The 12,251-nt window shown below is 45.2% G+C and overlaps 1 protein-coding gene across 1 annotated transcript in view; it reads right to left on the reverse strand.

Moving 5' to 3' along the window:
* Positions 1–8,928: 8,928 nt before the first annotated feature.
* Positions 8,929–12,251, reverse strand: part of COLQ (collagen like tail subunit of asymmetric acetylcholinesterase) — a 50,550-nt gene continuing 47,227 nt past the window's right edge. Inside the window, exons 17-18 of the mRNA XM_065667799.1 lie at positions 11,527–11,629; positions 8,929–9,520 (exon numbers count right to left, since the gene is read on the reverse strand). Of these exons, the coding sequence (XP_065523871.1) occupies positions 9,451–9,520; positions 11,527–11,629 (173 nt within the window). The 3' untranslated portion in view covers positions 8,929–9,450. The remainder of the gene's footprint in view (positions 9,521–11,526; positions 11,630–12,251) is intronic.

Here is a 12,251-nt window from a genome sequence, read left to right on the forward strand (position 1 = left end):
GACACAGATTTTAGATTTGTTTCCTGCGTATCATCATTCAAAAACATATCAGCCTTAGAAAGCTTCCAGCTTCCCTTCCTAACCCTCTGAGGGATGGTTCCCAGAGAAGCGGCTATGACAGCAGCACAGGCTCAATCTTGACTTTAGGGATGAGGGAAAAAAGCTTTTCCAAGTTCCGTTGTGTTCTTGCATTCCCCTGACCTGGTGTTTCGACTTGCGAGGTCCAGTAAAATTTTCCCAGGATCTTTTGCTGTTTACCCACTGCTTTAGCAAGACATCGCCATTAGTGCAGGAGTTCCACCTGGAGCAGGGGCACCTGGAATTGGTGATACTTGTGTCCTCCCAGAGCTGTCAATCAAGGAATCACTGAGATACTGCTTCTCTGTCAGGATCCCTAATGGATCCTGGTGCCAACCAGCAGCATTTGGCTGCTTTCCAAGTGTGTACCTTGCTGCTTTCAGCAAGATGCAGTGGTGTGTGGCCTGTGCAAAGTCCTGCAGCGATGCCGAAGAGAGAGCAGATCACGCTGTTCTCAAAATCGAACAGATTTGAGGCTTCAGAACACATTTTACACCACTTTGTCTTCCTACCAGCGCTCCTGCTCCAGCTATGGCTTTCCGCCAAAATAATTTCCAATCAATTTAGCATCTGTTTCCAGTGTTGGTATCGTCAGCTCATCTGTAGCCTTCAGCAACCAGACGTGCCTCACATAGTTTCCTATAGGTCATAGTTTTCCACTTGCTTTCTTGCTTAGCAGCTGGTACCCAACCTCCTTCCTGCAAGCAAGAGGAAGACGTGTCATGCAGCCTCCGCTGTGTTGCTTGTTGCTTGCCCTGGTTTCTCCCCAGCATGACATTTGAACTGTGATCTCAGGCATTCAACACTCACTGAGCCCAAAGCTCCATGTCCCACGCATAGAGCAGCAACCAGCTTTCCCCATACCAACAGAACAAGACACTTTGCCCTGCAGCAGGACACATCTGTGTGTGCAACGGAATGTCCCTGTGAAACCTGTGCCCCTCCAAGCACCGTGACATCTAGGAGAGCTTTCTTGCCAAAACCACAGTCGGAGACCCTCATCAAGAGCAAGAGGTACCCTCTCCCTCACAGAGCTTCTTTCTGCTACCCTTGTGTTGGGGCATCACCAGTCCTGCTTTGGAAGATGTGCCAGCCAGGCACAGGGACCTTCCTGCAGGCACTTATCTGTTATACAAGTCATCTTGTCAGGAGATGCTGAACAACAAGTTGCACATTGGATCCTGCCAGGACTTTTCAGTTTATTTGCTTCAGCTTATTAAATTCCCCTTCCCCCAAAGTCTGTTAAGGATTTGTACTCTCTCACCTTTAATTACAGCGCCCTGTGGGTGTATAAATCACTGCGGCTTTACTCACCTTGCACTTCATCAGTCACCTTGAGAAGGTCGCTCTGCCTGGGGGTTTGAACCAGCCTCTGAGTGGAAGCTATTTCAAAGAACTTGGACATGCTTCTTGTCAGCCAGCCCACAAGTTTCTTTATGTGGTGCTTTATTTTCTATATTGGTCCTTTACTTACGTAGAGAGTTCATACATCCAGGCTTTGCTCCTTCTGAAACAGCACTCTTTTCTGCTGACGCTCTTCCACTTTGGATAAATTAATTAAGTATTAATTTGCATTTTCTTAAGCCTGTATCATCAGGCAGTGTGAACAGCCTGTGAGTATGTAGCTGTTACCAGTACAGGGAGAGGATTCATATGTCCACTTTGTATTTTCTTGTCCGCAGATCATCTCAAATGGAGTGCTGCTTTCAGCTATTGATATAGGTGCTTAAAAACATGTCAAAGTAGGCTGTTCCTGCACAAATGTAACTTTTCAAAGGTAACTATTTCTTATTACTCCTTTTTTAACAGAAACTGAGAAACAATCAGCTCTCTGCTGGGGGTGTCTTGCCTTAAAGGACTTTTCTTGTGCGCTTCAAACTTTGGTGAACCAAGACAGGGTCTGGAAAACTGCCATTGTGCTATTCCCTAAACAAACATCAGACACTTATTCCCTAGCTAAACATCAGACAGATATGACCATCTCTTTAAATCAGAGCTGTCAAGCATGTGTCCCTCAGTCTCAGCAGCAACCTTCAGTTGAGCTGTAACTGGTGAAGGTGCAGAGGGGAGCTCCTTCTGCTCCCAAATCCCCATGCAGTGCATCAATACAGTAGAAATTAAGAAGATTTGGACCTTCATGTGCAGATGTGCTCACCAGACCACCTGGCCATGAAAACGGGCATGAGTGTTGCAGTCATGGAGAGAAACCAGAGCCCCATGAGGCAGTCACTGTGCAGTGTTGTGTGGCGCTGCAGAAACCCCATCACTGGGACATGGTGAACAACCTTTGGGGTGGTTTTGCTTGCCTTTTGTCCCACAACTAGAGTCCCACCATCCTCAGGGCTCCAAAATACAGGGACAATATGAGTAAAGAGAGTATGGTTTTCCGCTTGCACAGTCTGTGTAACAGATACTTGGCTGCTGAATGCAGGAGGAATAATCTCATTATTCGTATGTCCTCAGGACTCGGTTCTTCCTTGCCTATGCCCAGTACAAACTCTCTTAAGTCAATCTATTTGCCCCAAGGGCCAGTCACATCAGTTCAGTCATTCCTGCTGTGCTTACCCCCTGACAAACCTACAGGACATTACCGTTTATCAAATAACAGTGTGGAGTGGAGAGCAAATATTTAACATCTTTAGAAAAGCATAAACAGCTCAGTCTCAGACAGCTTAAGGCAGAGCAAGCCTGCCAAGCCTAAGCAGCAACAGGTGCAGGTCCCTGACTTTTTGTAGAAGCTGTAATCCTGCATCATTTCATACCAGGTGTTGTCTTGCTCAGAATGTCCTGGCACAGAGCAAGCCTCTCTGCCCCTCACTGTGACTACCAAGACCTGTGAGATTGCCAGCTTTACCCTGCTGGACCCATGCTTCTGCTTTGGGGTTACTGCTGGGTTTCACAACTAATCTCTGATCAAAAGACAGCAAGACAGTAACTCGTTACTGTGATAACCAGATGGTTTATGATGGTTTGTCTGAATGCACTGGGGCATTACAGATGAAACTTGGCTTTTTATTGTACTTCTTGACCAGCCTCCCTGTGGGTTTTGGCCCATAATACACACATTTCAACAGGACACTTCAGTTGCCTCGACTATTCTGTTTCTTACCCCTAAGCAGTCATCCCCCCCTTTAAATCTGGTAACAGTTTGAAACCTAAGCAGTCCTCAGTATTACCTCGCTCGGCACGTCCCATCCTCAGAGCAGTAGTGCCAGGTAGGTAAGACGAGAAACCCGATGGAAATGCATGAGAGGAATTATACTGCTATAAAGTGTCAGGGTTACCAGGTTTCCCTGTATGTTTGCCCATCAAATAACCTCTGAGAGGAAGGCGTGGGAAGTACCAAATGTCTGACTGGCTCAGTGCAACCTCCCTCAGCTCCTGCATGGTGAACTTCATGGCTGATGGACATGAGGACAGGGAGCAATGGGAGCTCTTCTCTTCCAAACAAAATTCATCACTAAAAACTTTCTGGCCCCCCACCAGCTGGATTGGGAATAATATGGACTCCCCAAGCTATTTCCTCCTTGCTTCACCAAACTGGAGATGCTCTGGTTAAGAGGGCAAAGGAAAACAAATCTTACATACCTGCTTTTCCATTACTTAAGTCAGTGCTTGCTGGTGGTTAAATGGGAAATGCCATTGTGTGCCTCTTCCTCCTGGGAGGGTGACGGTGAACGGCTGTCATCCCCCACTGCTCACTCCGCACCAGGGATGCTGTGACCCCAGGCAGGTCTCTATCTCCTCTCCAAGATGAGCCCTGGAAGCTTCCTCCCATGCCTGGTACAAGGGTCAAGCACATATATTTTGCCACAGGCTTGAATTTAATGCTGATGTCAGTTTGTTTGCTTGTAAATGGTGGCACTTTAAACTGGCTGAGAGAGGGTCATAAGTTGCTGAGTTTCTAAATATACTCAATGTGCTGCAGTGAGAGGAGGTTTATGTTACCTCCTCTTCCTCCTGGCTGATTTATTGTCCTGTTACCTCAGATCCCTGCTCCATCAGGGCTCTGCGTTTGTGTTGTCACACACCAGCCGGGCAGGCCCCAGCCATGCCTGCAAAACAGCTCTGGGATTGCTTTGTCTTTCCCTGTGTCCTGCAGAAGATGCCACTGGTAACATTAGCCCTGGGGGACAATGGGGACAGCCTGACACATGGCTTTTCCTGAAGAGATGCACGTGTGGCATCTCTTCCACCCTGAGCACAATGGCCAGAGAGGCTCATGCTCCCTGCAGCACTGCTTAGCTTGATGGGCTCAGCTCCATGGTTCTCCTTTCCCAAAGAAAATGCTAAGCAGCAGGCCGTGCAGGGAGGGATACTTGTTCAACAGTGGGTGCGATGGCAGCAGCAAAATACAGCTGTTTAAACCCTATTCTCTCTCACTCAGGAAGATCATGCATCCAAACTGGGCCCTCCATCAGATGCACAGGAAACTGTTAGAGTGAATTAAAATCCCTAAAAGGCCAGAGCTATAACTCAGTGCGTTTTAAGTGCCAGGATTTTGCTGGGGGAGGAGGGAGGGAAGCAGACAGTAATGTAATTTCCAGCAGGATTACACCCCTCTAATACAATTTGGCTGGCTACTCTTTCAAACACAGCCTTTCCTTGGCTGGGCTGGTTCAGGGCCATCCTCCCAACTGCCCCAGGAATTACTGATACAATGAAAGCATGTGCCCAGCCTTTGCTCTGGCCTCTGCAGCCCTGGAGTCACACCGGCCTTCAGCACAGAGGACTCCAGCAAAGAGCACGTTCATGGGGCTGAATGCATTAGTCCAGTGGGGTTTTTTCACTGCCCATGTTCAATACAGACACAAAATGTCTCATTTACTTGGGCTTTGTTCCTTTTTTCTCTTTGATTAAGGTTTGGCAGCACTCAGACAGTCTGCAAGTTGCACAGTTCCTCACCAAGATCAATGAGCATCAGTTACTCTGAACATTCATTACCTGCCTGCTTTAGTTTGTCTTTCTGTCAGCACCTTACATTGCCTGTAGCAGAGTTCAATAGCCCATTACTCAGTGTGTTCCATGCAAGAGAATGGTTTCCAGGGGAGGGACTCTTGCTTTGCTGTATCCATCTCTTTATGCAAAGGTGTCAGAGGAAGGACTTGAAAATCTATCACAAAGTGGTCTCTGTTGCCTCATTCTTTGTGAATTAAAACATTAGTTTTCCAGCAACTCTTTAAAGATCTTCTTTCGGCACTGCCTTGCCTGCATGACACACTTGACTATCGTCACAGAAGCACAGCACAGCACTGGTTCACTTCTCTAGGGTTTATTTTGGTCTTCTTTTTTTAATACATGCCCTAATTGTATGTGGCAGCAGAGTGCCAAAACTGCTGAATTGTGCCCCAAAGCAGCTAATCTGTTTTTACTGTTATTACTCATAAACAGATGGTGCCCAAGGACTGTGCCTGTTCTGGGGAACTCACAGGTTAAGGGTAACCACCAATCCGTTCTCCTCTTGTCCATACCACTGAGACTGGAATGGGAATTGCACCAGTGTTACCTTTAAGAAGGAAAGAACTGTGGCCAGGAGGCTTTGCTGTGACGTTTGTGGGGCTGTGACATGCAGAAGATGTTTGGAAAGGGATGGCATGAGAGGCTGAAAAAGAAGCCGGCTAAACCCAGTGCCTGCAGAGCAGTGAGGGCATTGCAGGGTTTTGGAGGGACTACAAAGGCTATGAACTTTGGTGACGTTAAAGGAAACCATAAGGATGCAGAAGGGCCAAGAGCTGCATGGCCAGATTTATGGCAAGGACGGGGTTGGCTACAATTCTGAATGATTCGAAGTGAAGAGAGACATGATGTAAGCATTTGGAAAGCCAGAGAGGTGAGTGTCACAGAGGTGAGCTTTTAGAAAGGAGAGGCAGAAAATACATCATCCCAAAGACTCATTCATCCTCTGGCTGTCAATTCACTTCCACTTCCCCCAGGGACAGACAGCACTGCCCTTCTCTGGGGTGCCCTCTTGTACAAAAAGGCTCTGGACAACACACTTGCCAGCTGCTGTGGCAAGGCAGGAGCCTCTGCCCAATGCCTGGGTGCTGGCTGCGGGGACTGACCAAACCCTGGGTGCCACCACTACCATTCCCATTGTCCATTAGCACCCAACATGGCTTTCTGGTTTGCAGCCACCAGCTGAGCCGCTGGTAGGACTTACAAACCAGCCAGCAGGTTATGAGGTAGCAGGAGGAGATAGATAACATCTAAATTCAGCCCAAAGCTGCCTTAAAGCAGCCCATGTGACATTGATTACAACTGGAAAGCAATGAAAGTGGAGCCTTTCTGCACACGGCGTGTTGCAAGGGTCAGTGTGGGGCTGAGGCAGAGGTGAGACCAGGCGTGGGGATGCACAGTCACAACCCTGGGCTGTCCGTGCTGGTGTGACAGCACAGAGCTGGGCCCAGAGGCAGGCCAGGAGAGGCAGCAGGCATGGCAGTGGAGGCACAGGCTTTTTTCCCTCCCCAGTATCTTAGACTAGGTCACTGTCTTCAAAAACTGTGTTACCAAACCCAAAACAAAACGGGCGAAAGTAAGGACATGGCAGAACTAAGGTAGCACAATTTATTGACACGAGCTGCTAATACACACAGTAGGTAACTACATATATTTAATTATATATTGAGTGCAAGGTGGATTTTTAGTAGACATTGAATACAGTGCATGGTGTAGGATCGTACTGGTTTTGTATTTCTCTAGAGCTGTGTACTAATCACTAGAGAACTCTCCCACAAACATTTGCTGCTGCAAAAGGCCAAGGAACTGCAATACCCCAATTAACTTTTGAATCAGTCTTGGCACATGTTAAGGAACTCAGAGAAGGAGGGAAGATAATTCACAGCAGCCCACGCACCATCCAGCTGAAGAATCCCCAGTTTATGGTAAAGCAGGTATGTCAGAAACAAGGAGGAAGGGTTTATTTTGCACCCTTTTTAATCATATATACTGAACAACTTCCCAGATGTCTTCCTCATGCTTTATCAACTGAGGGAAACAAGACAATAATGGCAGAGAAACTTGTTTCATGTCTTTTTTTCCCCCCTTATATCTTACATTGCTTTCTTTCTGCCAAGATGCTGAATTGTTTGTGCTGTATTAATGAAGTCCATTTAAAATCCATGCTTTGTGAATGTTTTCTGACCAGACCGATACGCCCCCTCCTGAACATGTGCAGCACAGTACAATTGTACTACATGCTCAGATCTGCTGTTTATATTCCCTGCCTTCCACACACTTAGCTTTGCAACTTCAATGTCCTTTGGAGGTAGGAGCTTTTAAAAATGATGTGACTTAAACCTGGAGGTGAAAGACCACTGGAATCATCAACTTTCCCAAAGACTCCAGCCTTTTGGGGAGCAGAGATGAACTCTTTGGAGAAGGTGAGGGGTTCAGATGAAGTGTCTCCGTGCCCAGGATGGTAACACCAGGCAGATGTTGCCAAAGGTTCATCCGGAGGGCTGGCCAGCAGGATGTGCTGCTGGAAGCATGGCTGTGCTTGGGAGCCTCCTGCTAGGATGCATGCTATTGCATGGTGTGACCTTGCTGGAACCCGTCACAGCGCAAGCAGGCAGCTGCGCTAGCGGTCTGATTTCCAGAGCTTATGGCAATTTCCTGCCCCAGGGATTCCTTGACCTTTTATTAAGACCTCTATTTAAAAAGAAGAAAAGTGACCAGATGAAAAATATTGAACTGGGCTACAGATGCTGGTGGCTTGGCTTCATAACAACATAAATAGCCCAAGTGAGTGACAGCCACAAAGAGCACGCTAAGTGTGGTTTTTGTTGTTTCCAGGATCACTTTGGACATGCGGAGTTAGAGTCTTCTATACAGGTGGTGAAAGCTGTATGCATTTCTTGATTGCTTTAATGCATTATCATTGTAACACAGCACCCACCTTTATTTAACCTTTACAGCAGTACCAGTGTGAGTGCAGCTGTTGCAGTGCTGTCACTCGTACAGATAACTCTTGCATTTCACAGTTGTGTGCAGATTGATTGTGAAGCAGGAAAGAGGGGCTTGTATGAAAATAACACCTTGATTTGAGGCTTTTAGTCCTGTATTCTGCACATCCATTGCTACATTTTCCTCTGTCATAGACTCTTTCACACGTAACATTTAATATACTTCCCATGTGAAATTTGGTATTTAATGCTTACTAATAAATATGTAATTACCCTGGCTCCTATCAGAGCTAATATAGTTGAACAAACTTTCTTGAAAACAAAAATACATGTACATTACACTGTTCATTACACAGCACGTATGAGCATCCATGAACACCTTATTCCAAAGTCTGATTTACAGCAATACAAAAGTGAGAACATACACTGGGGGTACCCCAGACACAACGGTGGAAACAACAAAGAGGAGAGAACAGGGTATAACTGGGATTCAATGATGAAGGTTGGGTGGACAAGGGGATGAAAACGAGAAGACCTTCCAGTATAGAAACCAGAGTGAAGGCAATGTGTACATGGTCACGCTGCAGTTTCAGGCAGGTGACCAATGCTGTCCCAGCCCCTTTGGGGTCACACAGACCCCAGCCAACTTAGCACAAAGGTGAGAAATATGGAAACGTGTTCCTTCTTTATCTTCGTTCCTTGTCTGATTTCTCTCGTGGGAGAGATCTCTTTGGTTATTTCACAGGACATTTGTCCTTTTGGCCTTCGGGTCTGCAGTTTCAGGACTCCTGTGATTGCATTGCTATACATGCACGCAGACACACACAGCCGAACGTCTTAGCCTAAAGGTGAAGATAACTAGCTTTTTTGGCTGATTTGCTGATCCTGAAAGCATTTACTGAAGGGCATCTGCTCCTTCAACCCACGAAGGTGTACAGTTACCCTTAATGTCGCTGAAGCCATCACTCATGGATACAACACTTGCAAAGTTCACATTGTAATAAAAGAGAAAGTCTCTATAAACAGTGCATCCAAGATATGCTTTGTGTTTATGCTGAGGAGGTTCAAAGACAGAAACCCTGAAGATCTTACATGTAGGTTTAACAGTGCTAAAACGAGGTAATTGTTACATGATATTCCTGGTTAGTGAAACTCAGTTTTCAGTAGCTTAACACGGCATTTGTGATGGAGCGTGAGTTGCCACCCACAGCCACATAGAGGTCTTACTGGCAAACACCATTTGACATTTCTCTATTAAGACAGGGTGCAGTGGTCCTATTTTTTTCCCAATCTGACAATCTAAAAACAAAATAAAAACATCTCAAAATGGCCATCAGCAGCACGATGTCTCTTTCTTTGCTTTCACACAGAGGAGGGTGGGGGATTATTTTGTCCCAGTCCTTCTTGGATAGATGACAGTGTAGCACCTAGCACCCCGCTGCATGTGGGATGCTACCCTCCTCCGCTCCCCTCATGTGAAGTATCGACACTGTGTAGAGTCAATGTAGCAATAAGAAGTGCATCGCAATTTTCCATAAGACCTAAAATAAAAGAGAATATTTCAGTTTCAAAGTATGCTATAGCTCACATTATGTGGATTCCGGATATATTCTCTGTAGGAGTGATGAACATCAGAAAATGCCATATGGAGTCGCAACATACGGGAATCAAAATAGAGGGTAATTTCATCAGTGCTCCACTGTGCTCCCACTTGTCAGCAAAACAAGAGACCTAGAGAAACTATGAGTGAGGATATAATTCCCAGTAATGTCAATTAAAGAATAAAATCCCTGTGGGCACTGGGACTTGAGCAGGGGTGGGTGTGCAGGAGGCCTTGGGAACTGCGTAATGAAATATCTGAGCCTTTGAGTTAAGTGTTTTTCCAGTTACTTCCAATATCTCCGGCTGGCATGACTGTGCCTGTCCTTCAACTTATTTTTTGTGTGCTTGAAATAATGACAGTGACACTTGCACACCTTTGAGATTGAAAAAAAAAAGGGGAATATCAGGGTCCTTGCAAAATAAGGAAGCCCAGTGATTTTAGTCTTTCTACTGACTAAAATTGAGCGCAGTGACTCTACCTACTGAAGACCTGAGCAGAGATGTTAATAAGCATTTTGATGAGCTTTTATTGCTAACATATGTGTAAGTGAATAACTCATCCATCAAACATCCACAAACATCCATCCATCCACAAACTGCTGATTAAGCAGCCATTAAGCAGGTCCTTAAAGCTGTGTCCTGGGATAACCCACATTCTCAGAAAACCGACATAAAATCTCAAGTGAAGGTGTGTGAAATAAGAGGATGGATTTGGGGGCTGGAAAGAGTAGAAAATGGGAAAAACAGTTGTAGCAGAGCTCTTGAAGGGAAGGGTGCTTTGGGATTAAACTCCCCCAGGAGTGCCTGCTGACGTTCCATTTCACTCATGAGTCACAGCCTTTTCTTTAGTTTAGCAGATAATTTGCAGACTGCACGCACAAAAATTATGTATCTCAGTTGCTCTTCACTACTCGGTTACACATGGAACATGACGTTTGTTAAGAAACCTCAAGAAAAAGCTTGCTATTTTTGGCACCAAACTTTGCACCCTTAGAAGGGAATCGCTTTCATAGTAGAGAACAGATCCACACTCTCTGAAGATGAGATACTTGTAAAATGTTTCAGATTGCCAGGTTTGCTGGTACTCCATGTTGGTAATCTCTTACACCAGGAGTGCTACAACAATTACAGTGGAAGGATTAGCACAGCACCTGATTTACAGACATCCTGTGGTTTCTTACCCCTGTCAATTAGCACATTATTCTTCCATGAATTATGAGAGCTCTGTGCCTAATTTCATTTGCAAATTAAATGTTTCCTGATAGCGGGTAACAATACCTGACAGTTAAATAGGTGTACTGCTGTAGGAGGCGAAGTGCTGACCAGAAGAAGCTGCTTAAACAAAGGCAGAAAAGGCAAGTCAACAATAAGCAGGCATTTTAAATGAAGGCCATTGCTAAGCAGATGCATGGCTTTGCATCGAGCTCAGTGAATTTCCTGGCGTTTGGAAAGGTCTGTAGATGACGGGTTGATTCAGAAACGGGTTGATTCAGAAACAAAGATACGAGTACCCATTAAAGGTAAGGGCAACAGGAGAACAGTTGCAGGTTGTGGTTTGGTTTGTTGGGGTTTTTCCTTCAGTGTGATCGATTCCATATCATGGTCTTCCTTACTCCTGCCATGTTATGGGTGAACATTAATGCAATGATAATGCCACAAAATGAGGAAACCTTGCCAACATTGAGCAAATATATGTCTATTTACTTTCATTCATTTTGTACAATAAGAGGTATGTGGTAATCACTGAGAGATGAGATTTGGCTCTTAAAGTCAGTGATACACAGAAATAATCTGATACAGACTTTCTCTCCCACTGCCTGCAGTGGTCCCAGCAGAACGAGGTTGAAGTGGGTAATACTTTTTTGTGTTAAAGCTGGCAAAGAGAAAAAAGAAAAGCCAACCAAACCAAAACCCCTGAACCAAAGTGAAGGCAGGTCGTACGCACCCAGGGAGATATGTTTTACATGTCAAATATCCAAAATCCTTTCCATCACAGTCTTCAACCCCTTCATGTCTGTAGCCATCTCCACAGTAAGCACGGCGGCATCCTGGTGAAAAACACAGAAAGAAATACTTTCAAGGCACCTCATATGGACAAGAAGCAGGTAAGGTAAGTGGGACTAGATTTTTAAGGACAAAGTATAAAACAAGGCATTTTGGGGAGGGCATCCTCTAAAAACTGTCTTAGGAGGAGGAATATTCTTCACTATAAAGAATATGAAAGAATGGTTAACTACTAATGCTGTTTACTACAGAAACACTAATTACAACAGCATTCTAACAATTCTTATTACCACAGATAATTACTGTCAAAATTAAATAAGTTAAGCATAAAATAGAGCTAACATAAATAATTTCAAAAGAACTTGGAGGTCTTTAAGTGGTTTGAAAATCCCAGCCTAGACCTTTACCCAATATTGCACGGTATCTGCGTGTGTCTACTGCAAATGAGTTCCCACATACCAACAGAATTATGCAGACCTATTGCCTGTCTATCAGAATTAAAACAGAGTATGTTATGATTGCCAAAAAGGTGTTTTTCCCACTGCTGACTCCTACTGCGTGGGGTGTGAGTGGGCCTTGTGGCATGTTTTCATGGTGACTGAAGTGTAGGCTGTTGTCATTTGTGGGCTTGTTTGCTGTGCTAGCAACCGGACTTTGCTTTTGACA

This window comes from Lathamus discolor, chromosome 2 (assembly GCF_037157495.1).
Source record: "Lathamus discolor isolate bLatDis1 chromosome 2, bLatDis1.hap1, whole genome shotgun sequence".
In the NCBI taxonomy this organism is placed as follows: domain Eukaryota; kingdom Metazoa; phylum Chordata; class Aves; order Psittaciformes; family Psittacidae; genus Lathamus; species Lathamus discolor.